General features: G+C 31.6%; 2 protein-coding genes across 4 annotated transcripts in view; one reads left to right on the top strand and one right to left on the bottom strand.

Annotated features, from left to right (window-relative positions):
* LOC139517536 (arylacetamide deacetylase-like) overlaps window positions 1-18550 on the bottom strand; it is a 572982-nt gene that overhangs the window by 310783 nt on the left and 243649 nt on the right. The window lies entirely within an intron of this gene.
* The window catches only part of LOC139517520 (glycerol kinase 5-like), a 32505-nt gene continuing 25391 nt past the window's right edge, over window positions 11437-18550 (top strand). The window contains exons 1-2 of one of the 3 annotated variants that reach the window (XM_071308688.1): window positions 11466-11499; window positions 14347-14393. Coding sequence is in view for 2 of the 3 variants with exons in the window: in XM_071308686.1 (XP_071164787.1) it covers window positions 17825-17884 (60 nt within the window). In the remaining variant the exon portion in view is untranslated. Of the gene's footprint in view, window positions 11500-14346; window positions 14394-17731; window positions 17885-18550 lie in introns of those variants that run through there. The other 2 variants (XM_071308687.1, XM_071308686.1) reach the window with 2 other exon arrangements.

Below are 18550 nucleotides of genomic sequence, written 5' to 3'. Positions count from 1 at the left end.
CGTGAAGGATACCAAGGAGGGAGTCTCGGCTGTAGTTGCTGGTAGTGAGTTCCAAACGTATTGCCATCGCCTAAATTTTGCACACGTAACTTTCGTTTTGGGTTTATAACCGATCTATAAACATGATAAATACCCGGATATTAACTAGTGCAAACTAACATTCCTTATCGTTTGTTATAAATACATATCTTCAATGAATATTGAGAAAAGATTTTTGTTGAGAACATAATATGAAAATGTTTTGTCGTTAGATATATATATATATTATCTATGCACACGTACCGAAAAATTAGTTTTTGCGGGGAAATATGAATGCCTACTCATTTTTCCAATCTTTTAGAACATTCGAATTTTTATAGAAGAGTGTCCACCATGCACTTGCACTGCACTATTATTAGAATAGTAGAATAGAATGATATATAGATGGATGAAAATTATATATACATGCAACTGTTATATTAATATAATATATAACAAAAAAACAGTGTATACTGATATGTATCACTACAATATAATAGTTATTGCGGTGATGTTGAATTTCCTGTCATTTATTCATCATCTACGCACGAACTTGTCTCTGTACATTAACCTCATTTTCAGGTATAGAGATGTGATTTTTTTCTGTGACAATGCTTTTGACCATCCACAAGAACTTGCGGTCATCCGATGTTCAGTACTTCAGTACTTTGATTTAACTTTAAAATAGGCTGTCGTAACATGCTTTCTTAGATTTGAGGATACGCTTATCTTTACGAGATTCAATTCACTCTTATCAGACGTTTTATGAGAAAAACTCAGCCAATAAAAATAAATCAACATCTAGAGTCGTCCTGTTATGAAATAAAAAAAAAATGAAGAAAAAGACAAGGAAATTGGTGTGTCCGATCGCTTTTTGGATTTTCCTTTTATTGAATGGGAACACGCAAAGCCATTAATGTTGCAGCCAAGTTTATAAAATAATTGATTATGTTTACATCAGTTGTCATATTTACTAGTATGAAGAAATCAGTCTTAGGTGTCATTATTTTTCTTGTCTAGTTTGTTGTTTGTTAAATAAGCATTTGTGACCTATTCTGACATCGGACTCGGACTTCATTTAAATTGAGTTTTACTGTGCGTATTGCTATGTGTTTCTTTATTCTGCATTGGCTAGAGGTATAGGGGAGGGTTGAGATCTCACAAAACATGTTTAACCCCGAAGCATTTTTGCGCTTGTCCAAAGTCAGGAGCCTCTGGCCTTTGTTAGTCATGTATGTTTTTTTTTTTTTAATTTTAGTTCCTTTATATGATTTGGAGTTTAGTGTGACGTTCATTTTCTCTGAACTAGTACACACTATTATTTAGGGTCCAGAGGAGGAACACATCCGGTGCGAGATTTTCTCGCTGCGTTGAACACATATTGGTGGACTTCGGCTGTTGTCTGCTCTTTGGTTGTGTTGCTGTCTCGTTGACATATTTCCAATTTCCATTCTCAAGTGTAATCTTCATAACTATCATTTATACACCATAGCAATAGTAAATTATGCATATAATCGTTTTTTCCTTTGAATTCCATTGTAATTTAAATAAAATTTAGCTATCCCTATCCACCAGACTTCCTTTATAGAGACGTACAGTGAATAGTTAAAACAATTAACAATTAATATTTCTATCATACTTTTTCTTTACAATTACACATGCCAACACAAGTTGTGAATAATTGAACATTTCGACTTTTTTTCTTCAAAAGACAACGTGATATTGTAAAATTAATAATTTGATCAAAATGAGACATTAATTACATGCTTTGCATGGAATAATGCTACAAAGGGTTTACTGACATAATACAAATATTTTTTTTAAAGTTTCACTTATGGTTCTATCTCATTCTGAGTCTTCATGACTGAGAGTATTTTGTTTTGTGGATTTATATTTAAGATGTTGAAACAAAAGATGCTAGTTCTCAGGGATCTGTAACTTTCTCTAAGAGATTTGCAAAATATCTTCAATATTTATTTGATTGAATACTGAATTTATGTGGTTTGACCTTATCCATGAAATTCATAAAAATAAAACATATATTTAATATAATTTGACGAAATTCGAACCGTTTTCACAAATTCAAAAATTGCGTTTCCTCGTAAGCTACCGTCAAAACCACCAAAATTGACATTTCGTAACGAAGGAGCTGCCATGTTGACTCGCTGAAATCAGTTATATAATATGCGAATCATGCAATAGAATAAAAAATAAAACAAAACCTACCTCAGAATTCCATTTTAATACAATATTATACGAACTTCGATGGTTACAAAAAAAATTATATTGTTTTTATAATGCAACTTAAGTCAGTATATGATTGATAGCTTTTAAAATCGTAACATAAATATCAAGCTTATTTTCATCCCTTAATGAACCCCTGTTTGTGGAGAAAGTGTTCCATGATGAAATTGACATTGCACACAATATAGCTGTGTTACTATATTTAGGAAATAAAGACAACAAGTTGCAGTATACTAATTCTTTTTATAATGCATCCGAATAAGAATAAAAGTTCTTTTGTCTTTTGTTTTATTACAATTTCTAATTCAATAAGTTTAATAATCTTTTATTCGTAAGCAATACAGCTTATAGAATATAAATATTACAAATATTCAATTACATCAGTGAAATATATTTACATCTAAACAATTAGACAAAAAAATCATATAAGTAAGTATACCCATATAACAGTACAGCAGAGTATGATAAAACATAACACATATTAAGCATTTATAATAATTAAATTAAATACGTGCCTTCTCGGCCAGAAATAAAAACTTCCCTAAATTGTTAAGTTCCTTTACATTATGAACAGATAGCAGTTGTATAAGTTTAAAATTAGAAGGTTTTCTCCAATAATAAGGTTTGATAATTTCTTTCGAAGTTCATTATACTTTTCACATACTAAAATAAAGTGATATTCATCTTCAATAACTTGTTTATCACACATATTACAAAGTCTATGATGTCTCTCGATATTATAAAATTTTCTATATTCAAACAGTGAACAGATATGCGATATTTACAAATAAATGGTTTATAAATATAATTTACAGCATGATCTAAATAAAATTGGCAATGCGTTTGCAAATAGGTTCAAATACATGTGGATTTACGTGGGAGGTATATTGTAACATCCATTATTATGTATATTTCTGAGTCTGCGCTAAGTATAGATATATCGAGAATTTTCACACGGTGTTGTTTATAAAGCGAAAGAAGCACGTCATATTATCAGATTATTACATGGCATTTTTCGTATCGCATGTATTAGCAGCCCTAGGTTCAATATCAGCACAAGAGCCGCATGGCTCGAGGGCTGATATTGACTGAGGGCTGACAATACATGCGATATGAAAAATGACATGTTATGATCTTTTTATCATATGCTTCAACAGTAGAGAAAAATAACAGATTTATTTATTGATCCTTTTACGTGGTTCCCGAAAAGAAGTTGAAAGGGTAAAAAGTTCACGAACGTCGGACCCAAAATTTGATACATTCAATATGAAATCTTTTTATCATATGCCTCAAAATAGAAAAAAAGCACATTTTAATATGGACGAATCGACAAAAAAATTATTCAACAATATACATAATGAACATTGTTTGGAAAAGTCAACTTTTATAAAGTAACTTTCTAAATTGTGTTTAGGAAAAACTTAAAAAAATGCATTTATTTAATTTAAAAAAAAAAATAATTTTAATTTAATTTTATTCTTTTACACAATATACTTTCCAGTATTCAAATAATTTTTTTGTACACTACTTTGTAATGTTTTCCACTGAAAACGTAGCATTGAGGTGTATTTTCTGGAATTTGCCGAGTATCACCGGAATGACATGTGATAACGTTACGGAAAGGCATGTGATAACAATCGAAGCATGTGATAAACTTTTCATATCAGCCCGCTAAGCACCAATTCGAAAAATATGGAAAATACTTTAATGTAATGCTATTATCATACGGTAAAAATCATTTGTTATTTAGCCTAAGTATATGATAATAGAATTTACCATTCATCAATCATAAGCAAATAAACTTATATTACAACGAGAAAAGTATCCAAAAAGTTAAAAGGTGTCCTTTCAGCATTTGTTATCAATTTTAATATGTATCGCACCAGAAACCTCATCTAAATTTTCAATTAATAATTAACAGATGATCTTTTTTGTTAAAATTGTAGATTAAAATCTAAAATTATTATTTCTATACCTCTTAATTTGAAAAAAAAATATGACAAATGAAAAAAAATGTATACAGGAAATGTTTATTCCCGGTATAGCTTTCAATTTATACATAATTTAAGGAAATCGCATTAAGTTTGTTTCATTGACATTGTAACAGAGTATTGAATGATATCTAATTGACTATTAATTTTCAAATTTGCACAATTAATCACAATCAGCATTCAAGCTAATATGTTTTTCTAATGTTAACTGAAACAGGTGACACCGTCTCTTGGGATGGAAACGTAAAGCGCCTTTTTTTTGTTCTCTGTTCGGTGAAGATTTAAAAACTCGATAGACACTTGTATAAAAAATATATACGTAAATGTAACAAAAGCATACACCATACATTTGTTTACCTTTGATCAAGTGGTATACAAAGCTGTACAGCATGTATCTACCATTGAAATTATTCATAAAAGAAAATGCAAATACGACATAAAATGGTAAAAAAAAGTTTAGATTAAGATTAGAAAGTTAAGAAATAAGACGTGTAAGGACAACGCAATATTGTTTTTAAATAAAGACATTATGCTTATTATTGTTATGCATTTACTTTTCTACATTGGCTAGAGGTATAGGGGGAGGGTTGAGATCTCATAAACATGTTTAACCCCGCCGCATTTTTGCGCCTGTCTGTCCCAAGTCAGGAGGCTCTGGCCTTTGTTAGTATTGTATTATTTTTAACTTTAGTTTCTTGTGTATAATTTGGAGTTTAGTATGGCGTTCATTATCACTGAACTAATATATATATTTATTTAGGGGCCAGATGAAGGACGCCTCCGGGTGCGGGAATTTCTCGCTGCATTGTAGATCTATTGGTGACCTTCTGCTGTTGTTTGTTATATGGTCGGATTGTTGTCTCTTTGACACATTCCCCATCTTATTAATTGTGATATTTTGCAGCACGCTCGTCCTAAGTATAAAAGAGGATGTGTCAGTTTTTTATCTGTATCTATTTCACTTGCTGTATCAAATCCAGTTTTAAAGTTTAAAAACAATTTGGAATATGTAAACGAAAACAATCTAAATCATATACTAAAAAGATTTTGATTCAAAGTAGAATTAAAAAACACCACGACATTCTAAATGAGAATCAATCTCAACATCATTTATATGGTCCAAGAAAATTGAATTAAATATTAACTCAATTTAAATGTCAGTCATTCTTCTTGAATTGTGACTTGTTAAGAGCTAGGAGGTTATATGAATTGTGACTTGTTAAGAGCAAGGAGGTTAAATGAAATGTGACTTGTTTAGAGCTAGGAGGTTATATGAATTGTGACTTGTTAAGAGCAAGGAGGTTATATGAATTGTGACTTGTTAAGAGCATGGAAATTATATGAATTGTGACTTGTTAAGAGCTAGGAGGTTATATGAATTTTGACTTGTTTACAGCTAGGAGGTTATATGACCTCCTTGTTTAGTGACTTGTTAAGAGCTAGGAGGTTATATGAATTGTGACTTGTTTAGAACTAGGAGGTTATATGACCTCCTTGTTAAGAGCTAGGAGGTTATATGAATTGTGACTTGTTAAGAACTAGGAGGTTATATGACTTGTGACTTGTTTAGAGCTAGGAGGTTATATGAATTGTGACTTGTTTAGAGCAAGGAGGCTTTATGAATTGTGACTTGTTAAGAGCTAGGAGGTTATATGAATTGTGACTTGTTTAGAGCAAGGAGGTTATATGAATGGTGAATTGTTTAGAGCAAGCAGGTTATATGAATTGTGACTTCAAGGAGGTTATATGAATTGTGATTTATGAACTGTGACTTGTTTAGAGCAAGGAGGTTATATGAATTGTGACTTGTTAAGAGCACGGAAATTATATGAATTGTGACTTTTTAAGAGCTAGGAGGTTATATGAACTGTGCCTTGTTAAGAGCAAGGAGGTTATATGAATTGTGACTTGTTTACAGCTATGAGGTTATATGACCTCCTTGTTTAGTGACTTGTTAAGAGCTAGGAGGTTATATGAATTGTGACTTGTTTAGAGCTAGGAGGTTATATGACCTCCTTGTTTAGTGACTTGTTAAGAGCTAGGAGGTTATATGAATTGTGACTTGTTTAGAGCTAGGAGGTTATATGACCTCCTTGTTAAGAGCTAGGAGGTTATATGAATTGTGACTTGTTTAGAGCTAGGAGGTTATATGAACTGTGCCTTGTTAAGAGCAAGGAGGTTATATGAATTGTGACTTGTTTACAGCTATGAGGTTATATGACCTCCTTGTTTAGTGACTTGTTAAGAGCTAGGAGGTTATATGAATTGTGACTTGTTTAGAGCTAGGAGGTTATATGACCTCCTTGTTAAGAGCTAGGAGGTTATATGAATTGTGACTTGTTTAGAGCTAGGAGGTTATATGACTTCCTTGTTAAGAGCTAGGGATTATATGAATTGTGACTTGTTTAGAGCTAGGAGGTTATATGACCTCCTTGTTAAGAGCTAAAATTATATCTGATCCAAAATATAATGTTGTTTGGATATTAAAGACATGCACCATTTTTTCTTTGATTGTCCTTTCTATCTAAATGAAAGGGATATTCTGTTTAATAGTCTCAGCTGACTTCCCGAAGACTGCGACTTGGACTTAAAACTATTGGTTTTTGGAAAAGAAAACTCAGTCATATGATCAAAATGTGCAAATTGTTAAACAAGTATTCAATTTTATAAAGAGATCAAAACGATTCCTCGTAGTATAGTATCAACATGCTAGGTAAAACGCACACCATCATCATCATCCTAATATCTATCGTTATTTCATCATTCCCTCTCCTTTTTCAGTATAACTTAGTAATATTTATGTTATTTATATTATATGATGCATGCACGGGTTCAATTTGTATTGTTATATAGATTGCATTGTGGAGAAGACTTAATATATAAGTATGTTTTACTTGTGTCTGATCCTGTTTTGCTTTGAGCAAATAAAATATGTTTATTTTTTTAATTCATTTTACATACAAAAATTCATAACAATCTGGAGGTAATTTTTGCACAAAATTACAAAAAATGCATGTTTTTATTTAAATTTTGGACCGAAGAACAACCAATCGTTACCCTTATTGAAATAATTCATATCTGTCCTTATATTATCTTTAAAAATTACAATGCTACCATAACCCATCAGAATTGTAGTTTGAGCAATTTGTTCGATGCTTTGATACAATGATTTTTAGAAAAATTGAAAGTCTTTTTAAAAATTGATATGGTGTAAAATTAAGTTAAGGAAAATTGTAACTTTTCTTGTATTTGTTGGAAACACTAAAAAAAAATGTAAAAAATGAATGGTTGATTAAACAAACATATACTGTGATTGTTGGTTTTGTTTAAAATTCCAAATTCTACGGAAATTTCGATATCAAAGTTTGCTTTAAATATTATAATTTGGTCAAAAGAAAAATGGAAATATTTTTAAAACAAAGAACCTTCGAAAATCCGTTGGCAAATGAATACTTAATATGCCACGGTGTATTTTTTCAACCTTGGAATAGTATAAGAAATATATATATATATATATATATATTATATCTCAGAAATTAATAACTACAAATGTCTTCATTTACTGAAAGACCAATGGCGAAAGCATTTTGTTACTCTTATTTTGCCTGAGATGTGCGTGTGATTTTTCACCGTGTCATTTTATGAGACTGTCATTAAAGTGAGAGGGTTAGCGCTATAGAACCAGGTTTAATCCACCATTTTACATTTGAAAATGCCTATACCAAGTCAGGAATATGACAGTTCTTGTCCATTCGTTTTTGATACGTTTTATTATTTGATTTTGCCATGTGATTATGGACTTTCCGAATTGATTTTCATCTAAGTTCAGTATTTTTGTGATTTTACTTTTTATATATAATGCCCTCTTTATGATATTCAAAGGGACGATTTTTTTAAAGACATTTCTAACAATTGTTGTAATTTTATAAATTTAAATAAATCTTCTACATTTTTATGGCTCTTGACCCAAGAAAATGTTACTCTTATGGAAAAACTTGGCTTCTTCTTCTTCTTTAGGTTTTCAGTAGTCCTTCAATGATCTGAAGATTATTTACTGTTTGCGCGCGCAGCGTGGCCTATATATATATATTTACAAAAACAAAAGGGCCAAAACAAAAACAAAAATATTTGGAAATAAATTTGAGGTGCATAATTTATTAAAATTGTGATTAAAACTATGTACATAGGCTAATAATGAGTTAGATGAATTTGTGGAGAACAGCTGGTGTGAGCTGTTCTCTGAAAGTGTCGACTGTGGCGACAGCGACTGTTTGCATTGGCAATAAGTTCCACTGAGTTATGGTATATGGAAAAAATGAGTATTTATATGTATCTTTTTTGGTTGAAATGTGTCTAAAAGTATAATTATGGTTTTTGCGTGTTCTACTGTCTGATGGTATGAGAATAGCCGATGGTATAGCTACGATTTGATGTACTATTTTATAGAACATTATTAATCTTGTGCGAGTTCTTCTTTCCTGTAGAGTTGGCCAGTTTAGGGTGTTTATCATATCTGTCGGGCTACTGATGTTATGGTATCTGTTACAGACATATCTGGCAGCTCGCCTTTGGACCATCTCGATTTTTGAGGTTTGTTCAACTGTGTGAGGGTCCCATACTGAACATGAATATTCCAGTTTAGGACGGACTAGTGCCAGATATGCCTGAGTTTTGATGTTCTGACATGATGTTTTTAAGTTTCTTTTTAAGAAGCCCAGAGATTTGTTGCCATTAGCTATGATGTTGTCTGTATGTTTAGACCATTTTAGGTTTGCTTGAAGTGTAATGCCCAGATATTTAGCCGAAGAGACAAGTTCCAGTTTGTGATTGTGAAGGATATAGTCATGTTTAAATGGGTTTTTCTTCTGTGAGACTGTAAGGACTGTGCATTTGTCTGGATGGAAAGCCATCAACCAGTCTTGCTCCCACCTAGCAGCTGCATCTAAATCTAACTGTAGTGCATCACAGTCGCTTTGAGATTTGATGGTTTTGTAGATGATACTGTCGTCGGCAAACAGTCTGAGCTTACTGGATGATAGGTATTCTGGTAGGTCGTTAATGTATACCAGGAATAATACTGGGCCCAGAACTGTGCCTTGAGGGACACCTGAGGTGACTGGGGCTAGGTCAGATGACTCTCCATCCAGGACAACTGTTTGTGTTCTGTCATTTAAGAATGCAGAGACCCAGTTTAAAGTTTCATTTTGGATACCGTAATAGTGTAATTTATAGAGTAATCTTTTATGAGGGACTTTGTCAAAGGCTTTGGCAAAGTCCATTATAATTAAGTCTATTTGAGTGTTGTTGTTATTATTTGCTGCAAGTTCTTGAATGAATGAAATGAGTTGTGTTTCGCAAGATCTAGACTGACGGAAGCCATGCTGGAGGTCATACAGTATGTTGTTCTTTTCAAGATGGTTGATGATGTGTTTTGTGATGATATGCTCCATAAGTTTACAGGATATACATGTCAATGATATAGGGCGGTAATTTTCTGGTTTATATTTTTCCCCTTTTTTGAATGCTGGTGCTACATTGGCGTGTTTCCAGTCTGATGGTGTAATGCCAGTTTCAAGAGATGTTTTAAAGATAAGTGTGAGAATTGGAGCTGTTTGGTCTTTGAGTTCTTTAAGTATTCTGCCGCTGATGTTGTCTGGGCCAGTTGCCTTATGTGGGTTTATATTGTGTAGGAGTTTCTTGACACCAGGTAAGGATATTTCAAGTGATGTTATCACAGGGTGTGAGCTAGGACCTTTGTCTGGAATGGTGTTATTTGATTCTGTTGTAAACACTGATTGGAATTGTGTGTTGAGGATGTCTGCCTTTTGCTTTGTGTCAGCTATTAATTGTCCTTCTTTTTTTAGAGGTGCAACACCGGTGTTATCTTTGCGCAGTGATTTAATGAAGGAAAATAGCTTTTTAGGTTTAGACTGATTGTTGAATTGTTGGTCTGGTTCATTTATGGGTAGGTCTAAGATCATTTTTTCAATATAACCCCAGTATGCAGTTCTTTGTTCTTTTTGTACTTGTTTTTTCAGATGTCGGTACTTTTCAGCATACTTGATGTCTTGTTTCATTTTATAATAGAGCTTGTTTTTTCTATTGATCATTTTCCTTAGATTGTTGTGAATCCAAGGTAGTCTGTTTTTGTATGTTAGGAACTTATGGGGAATGTTGTTTTCCACTGATTTTGAAAGATTCGTTTTAAATGTGTTCCACATGTCATTTACATTTGTTTTGTCCTCTAGGTTTAGTAGGTCTTTGTATGTTTTTTCTAGATCTGATTTGATGTTACTCCAGTTAGCTTTGTTGTATTTCAAGATTTTTCTAGGTTTTTCTCTCACCCTGCGCAGCCAGATGTCAGATTCTACATAGACAATATCGTGGTCACTAAGGCCTATTGGTGGTAGTGTACTGACCTTGTTAATGTTGGATGGATTATTGACTAGTACTAAATCTAAAATTCGTTCTTTTCGTGTAGGTATGTTCACTATTTGATGTAAATTGTGATCGTATATTAGTTCTAAGAGTGAATTATGCTGTTCTTGATCTGGTTTCCCAGGTGTTACTTCAGGGACAGACCAGTCAATGTGGCCTAGATTAAAATCGCCACCTACTAATATGTTACTTGTTGATGTTTGATTAATTCTATTAATGGCTGTTATATTTGTGACTGTTTTGAATTAAGGAGATCAGCTAGGTATGAACACTGACACTAAGTCAAGTGAATAATTTGAGAATAAATACATATACATGTATAATATAATTTTATTATTCTTTTATTCACAATATATACAATGTATGTGGTTTTTAGCTTGATTCTGACCAATGCTTATATTCCAAATATATAATATGTATATGCCTCTATTGTTGTTGTTACCAATTATGTAAATCAATATTGTATCTGATTTTATGCCCTTTATGGGCCCTGTAATTTGGGAAATAAAAATATTCTATTCTATACTGTATTCTATTCTATTCTATAGAAAATACGGCATTTTTTTGGAAAATTTGCTCTTTCGAAGTAAATAGACGCAGATCTATTAAAGATATGAGACGACTGGATGCAAGCAATACTAAATATTTTTTTCACGGTCATTTTATATAGAAAATACGGCATTTAACGTTTGATGAGAAACCCGTAAACATTTCATCTTTCTCCGCATACGTTACCAAAACTATATTGTCATGTGACTTTCGTACATTGGACAAAATGGTAGACAAAACAAGATTGAAGTACTATCAAGTAATTTCTAACTTATTCCATTCAACCTCTGAAAATAGATTAATATTGATAGTGTATATCGTTGTCTAGTCCGAGATAATATTTACTCTGACGTCCAACGGCTGTTTTGCCAGACAAGCCCACGGCCCCAGCTTGTCTGGCAAAACAGCCGTTGGACGTCAGAGTAATCTCGGACTAATCGTTGTCTTAAACGATTTCAATGTTATTTTTGTAATTTTTCTTTGTGAAATGTTAACAATGTAATTCAGTAGCTTTTGAGTATTTTTATTCTCACACAATGAATTATAAGCCTTATATGAGGCAGGCATTACCTGAGAATGGGGACGAAGCCTTAAATTTTTTTTTTTTTTAATTCAAACATGTTGATAAAAGAAACGGAAATACCGTAACATTTCCGATGTTGGTTCTGTTGTTAGGGGTTTAGTTGTGACGTTATTTAAGTTATGACCTCATATTCAATGTAAACAAAGAAACGTTTCCATTTCTAAGTAGCAACATTCCAGCAGCACCTGCATACGGGGTATATATCTCCCAATTGATACGATATTCCCGTGCTTGCATTTCCTATCATGAATTTCTTGATAGAGGTTTGCTGCTCACAAGAAAGCTATTAAACCCAGAGTTCCAAATGGTGAAGTTGAAATCATCCCTTCGTAAATTTTACAGACGCCATCACGAGTTGGTTGACCGTTATGGAATAACCGTTTCACAAATGATATGGGATATGTTCCTTACGTCGTAACTACAATCCCCTTCCCTTTCATGAATATGACCTACCGAATTAGACTATTTACCGGATTTGTAATCACATAAGCAACACAATGGGTGCCACATGTGGAGCAGGATCTGCTTACCCTTCTGGAGCACCTGAGATCACCCCTAGTTTTTGGTGGGGTTCGTGTTGTTTATTCTTTAGTTTTCTATGTTGTGTCGTGTGTACTATTGTTTTTCTGTTTGTCTTTTTCATTTTTAGCCATGGCGTTGTCAGTTTGTTTTAGATTTATGAGTTTGACTGTCCCTTTGGTATCTTTCGTCCCTCTTTTGTTATCCAGGTAACGTTTTTTTCATATCAAACAATCATTAAAAATGATTGGGTGTTGAGTTCCTTCCTATATTTGTTGATATGTTGATAAATATACATTTTATTCAAAATCTCTTATTGATTTTTCTACCGTTATTTGGGACTTCGTCCCCATATTATATTTCAAATCAAGTAATAGATATTTAACAATTGTGTAAATCTGATTCTAACAAATTCATCATATTTACTAAACCAGCTAGCAATTGTTGTCTACAAATGTCAAGCTTTAAATCATCTTGCTTTTAGACAAGTTGTTAAATTTATACATACAATGTATATATAAGAGGAATAAATTTGCTTTTGGTTTTTGAGTACCCAACCCTCCTCTCTTGATTAATTGGTTATCTCAACTAGTAAAAATCAAATACATATACATGATGTACTTTTTCTTGTTGAAACAGTGATATTTTTGTACTCCTTATGGATAAAATTCACTTGTTAGATAAGTCTGTTAAAGTGGTGAATAAAAATGAAATTTAAACTGTGATATAGCTTACAAAGCATGTGCCTTAGTCAGTCAGGCATTTGTCAGGGGACTTTTTGAAATAAGTGATTTTTAAATCACTTAGAATGAAATTCAAAACAGTGTGGCTGTGGCCATTGATTGACACATTAAATTCATCCATTGACTGGGACAATTAACGTGAACGTTTGTCTGTAACGACCACTGTTCACGACGTACCTACGATAGACATTTAAACTGTGGGGTCACCAAAGGTTTCTTAACGGCTTTAATTATAAAATAATTCGAAAAATTAATCAGGAATAACCTATATGTTTTGATTTATATAATTGATATAAATCAAAACATCGTGTTATTTCTGATTAATTTTTCGAATTACTTTATTAAGATGTTGAGAACCTTTGGTGACCCCATAGTTTAAGTGTCTTTAAAAAGTACATAGTAAGCAGGGGTCGTTACATACAAACGTTCACCTAAATTGACCCAGTCAATGGATGAATTTAATGTGTCAATCAATGGTCACAGCCACACTGTTTTGAATTTCATTCTATCAGAGTAACAAATTCGAAATTTTGTCACAAAATTGAAAAAAATGAACTTTTTGCTTTTTTTAAGTAGCAAGGTTTATGCCTTTTATGCTATCATTTTTCTGTAAATTCTATTTTAGTTGAAAAAATGCTATAATAATGGCTTTACATAATGTGCTGATACTTTCTTCACAGATTTTCCCCAGCAGTGGGAGTATTTTTCTTGTAAAGTTCAAGGTTTCATCTTTTAGATTATGTAATAAAATTTGACTGTTCCAGGATAAAAATTTTACTGTTTGGGGGTGTTGAAATTAGTGGGGGTTATTAAAATAATAATTCTTAAAGAAGTGATTTTTGGGAAGGAAATTGAGGTATGATACTTAAACAAGTGATTTTTATGTCATTATCCTAGATTCAGTACAAGGTCATCACCTGAAATGACCTGGTCATCCTATCAACACAGATGTTGGTTCTGATAATTTAAGAAACATAATTAGTCCCTGGATCATTAGTATTCTATATTTAAAGCTAAAATAAAATTAAATCACTTCTTTAAGTGATTAATTTGTACTACATGTACTTAGATACATGTAGGTGATTATTAAATAAAGACAACTCTTACTTCCAACATTTATGGAGTTAATGTTACTTGAATCAGTGATTTTGAAAATCGCTCATTTAAGTAAGAACCCTGACTGTTAGTTGGAACTGAAATAACAAAATTTATTACATAAAATTTATTTAAGTTTTTATATGAAATCATCTTTTTTTGGTAGCAGTGGACATTTTGTATCCTTATATAGATATAAAAACTCAAGAAAAAGTAAGTTGAAGGTTTTCTTTATCCTTTTAAAAACACAACTGAAACTTGCAAAAATTGTATGCACAATATGAAATTATTTCTTAATTGTATTCTATGCTAGAAAAGAGAACCCAAAGTACCTTTGTCTTAAATGTGCATATTCTTTTTGTTAGAATCTTCCCTTATGTCTGTGCAATTTTGATTATAGTAAGAATTGATCCAACCATCTGATAGAGTGTCCATTGATTGATAGGGCTTGTCAGTGGAATATCTACTTTTCTTTTATTATGTTTATTGTTTTTGATCTGGACCTGCAATTTGCAATGTTTGATTAAAGATGTTTTTACGTTCAACATGTTGAATAACACTGGAATTATAAATAAAAGTTTGTCTAGTTGTGCTAGATTTTTATTTATTTTGATTTATAACTTTTTTTTGTACTGTGGATTCATTACTATTAATTAGTTACCTATTTTTGAGGATTTCCTGGTAAACCCAGGATCCATGAATTCCAATATATAAAGAATTACAAATGTTCTTTATCAATTAAAGCAGAATTGGCCATACCAAAAATCTAATATCCATGAAAATGCAAGTTTTCTTCAATCCCCAAAAATTTGAGATCATGAAAATAAATGAATCCACAGTAATTCTTACTACATTTATTCCTGTAAAATTGTTCATGATAGTGCAGTAGGGTTTAGACTTTCAAACTTGAGATAACACTGTAATTGTTGAAGAATCAGTAACCATCTAAATTGAAGGCCATACTGGTAGAGAACCAATTAGCAATAAACTTGAAGGTCATTCTGGTAGAGATTTAGTTTCCACTAAAATTGAAGGTCACACTGGTAGATAATCATTCTGGTTAAAAACCAGTTACCATTAATTAAACTTGAAAGTCACACAGGTACCGGTAGATGATCAGTAACCACCTAATTGAAGATCACTCTTGGGGAGAACCAGTTAACATCAAACTTGAAGGTCACTCTTGAGGAAAACCAATTATCACAAAACTTGAAGGTTATTCTGGTGGAGAAAACAAACCATTAAACTTGAAGGTCATATTAGTAGAACCCAGCTACTACCTTACTTGAAGGTCACACTGGTAAGGCACCAGTTACCACCAAATTTGAAGGCAATGCTGGTTGAGAACCAGTTTAATACCACTTAATTTGAAGATCACACTGGTAGATAACCAGTAACCACCTGTCTTGAAGGTCATTCTGGTGGAAACCAGCTACCACAAATTTTTCACTAAATTTAAAGGTCAAAGTGGTGGAAAACCAGTTATCAATAAACTTGAAGGTCACTCGGGTAGATAACCAGTTACAATGTACCACAAATCGTGAAGGTTTCTCTGATGGAGAACTAGTTTTCACATAAATTGAATGTCACTCTGGTATAGAACGTTACCACCTAACTTGAAGGCCATACTTATGGGTGGATCCAGGATGTTGAAAAAGAGGGGCTCCCAAACAAGGGTACATTTGGAGTTAGACGTGTAAAAAGTCTATATAATAATGAACAATAATTATATTGTTTCTCTAGTTGGGGGCTGACCAGCAAAATTCTAAAATGTAAGCAAGTTATGATGATTTCAGTTTTAAAATTAAGAGCTTTTTAAAGCAGTTCTCTGTCTTTCTAATACAATCCTTATGCCGGTAATCATAGGGTTTCTTAGTAGGGATTATGTGTCATCAATAGATTTATAGCAAATATTCTAGTTTTCTTACATTAAAAGTTATATCTGTTGTTAACAGACAAAGCATGATTTATATCAAATAATTATCAGGAAAACACAGGAAACACAAAGCATATCAAACTAATGCATGTATATTTTACATTTATTTTTCCCTTCTCTAACTTATTATAAAAAATTGTCTGTTGGTATGGATTCAGGTGTTCTTTTTTATCAGGATATTTCTAAATCAGCTTATCTGAGACGGTTGACCAATAATGATGATGGGTACACAGCTACTTTTGCATAGGTACTATTTCTGTACTAAAAATATGTAGTACTGGAAATTTACTTTTAATATTTAGTACTTTTTCTTTACTTTAAAATTATTGTAATATTTAGGTACTTGTATTTAACAGTACTTGATTTGTACTAAATATTTTGGTACAGAAATAATACAATATTCCATGTTTGAAAATCATAATTTTAAGAGATTTGAAATAGAAAAACTTTCAAAATGCTGAAAACGTAACGATAGTAACCAAAAATATGTAGTACCTAAATTTGAAGTACAAGTTAAGTACTGTTAAATACAGGTACCTAAATATTACAATAATTTTAAAGTAACAAAATAGTACTGAATATTAAAAGTAAATTTCCAGTACTACAGATTTTTAGTACAGAAATAGTACCTATGCAAAAGTAGCTGTGTATGAATGAAGATGCTTAATTCCATTCCCTTTTACAAGAAAGTGTCAAACTTTTTAAATGTTTTACAACATATTATGTACATCAGCTTAATTGAATAAGCAGGTACTGCTGATCACTTGTTGCAAGAAAAAAATTAAAAACCTGCTAAACATTTCATCATTTTCTTAGTCTAAATTTCTGTGCCCTTGTTCTATCCTCTTCATCTAAATTTCTGCGCCCTTGTTCTATCCTCTTAGTCTAAATTAAGTTTTGTGTTATATTGGTCGCTTACATTTGGACTACATTGGTCGTGCTTGAATTCAATATTTTTGTCTTATGGTCTGTTTTTCAGGAACCCTGGATGATATTTCTGTAAAATGTTCAATAATGCCTTTCTCTTGTACAGTATAATACATCTCTATGACAGTCTGGTCTCTGATTGTTTTTTCACTTAGGAGGGACATTGTTTTGGTGTATGAGACCATTATGAGAACTATTAACTGATAGATAAGTAATTACATAGTCATGTACATCACCAGTCAAAGGATAATCCTGGTTTATTTACTTCCAACATAAATTTACATACATAATACATTATACATGTTGTGTACATAAATTATACTACTAGTATTTATAAGTAATTGTTTAATGATAAAAAGTAAATAATAATTATATAACAGAGGAAAACAATACCTCAACTATTTTAGATTTAAGTGGTTTAATGCATAAGGATATTGATCATTAGATTAAAAGGCCACACACATTTAATTAACAAGATTTTTATAAACTGTCACTTACTATTACATATATAGGAATTACAGAAATGTATTAAAAGTAGGATTTATGTTTTATATTTAATACCAGATACATATTTAAGCTTAATATATTAAAAAAAAAACCCACATGTTTTACATTATTGATATATCACTAATGATTTAAGTTGATTGATGAAAATGATTTTCAATCTCATCAATTTACAAAAAATGTTATTGATGGCCTAAGACATTGCTGACAATCATAACAGTTAGAGTTGAAGTAGATATTATTTATAAATTTCAATCATTGAAGAATACCTGGAATAATGTCTTTAAGAAAAACAATTTCTGGCAAATTGAGGAAAAGAGTACATCCAATTTTCCTTGTAAGTATACTGTTAGTCAAAGAATAATTTTATAGCCTGACATACCATAGGCACTTACTTGTTAAAGACTGTCTTCTGGCTTTTTTGTCATTGGTTTGATGTTTCATTGACATACATGGTATATCCCACATTTTAATTTTTCTAGCTCATTTCATAATAATCTTTTTTTTTAATATTTTTAATTTTTTTCCAGGATGTTATTATCATTATCTAAATAAAGATACATTTGTCTAAGTTTACTTTCATATTAAATGTATTATGGCTATAAGGAAATTTTTTAAAAGTTTTATGGGTTTAAATTTGTAACTTCATGATAAGAGAAATGTTTCCTTCAAGCAAATCTCATCATAAATGGAAGATTTTAAAGGTATGTTGATAAATTGAAACCCAACTATATTTATATATTTAGAACATATAGTGACAGTTTGTTTTATTTTAATTATTTCTTACCAATTCAAATGTAAAATTTTGATATGATTGAGGAAACATTAGTTTATTTATAAACAACTTAACCATATTGACTCCACTCACGCAGTCTTACAGAAAGATAAATAATTTGTTAGAACATTGTTGGGTTCCCTATCATGCCTATGGATCATATATACATAAATGTATCTCAAATCTCACAAAGGTTGCAAGATATAACATCAATGGTTTCTGGAGACA

The sequence above is a fragment of the Mytilus edulis genome, chromosome 3, assembly GCF_963676685.1.
Source record: "Mytilus edulis chromosome 3, xbMytEdul2.2, whole genome shotgun sequence".
Taxonomy (NCBI): domain Eukaryota; kingdom Metazoa; phylum Mollusca; class Bivalvia; order Mytilida; family Mytilidae; genus Mytilus; species Mytilus edulis.
The sequence above is the reverse complement of the archived record's forward strand: the minus strand, read 5'-3'. Positions and strand labels throughout refer to the sequence as shown.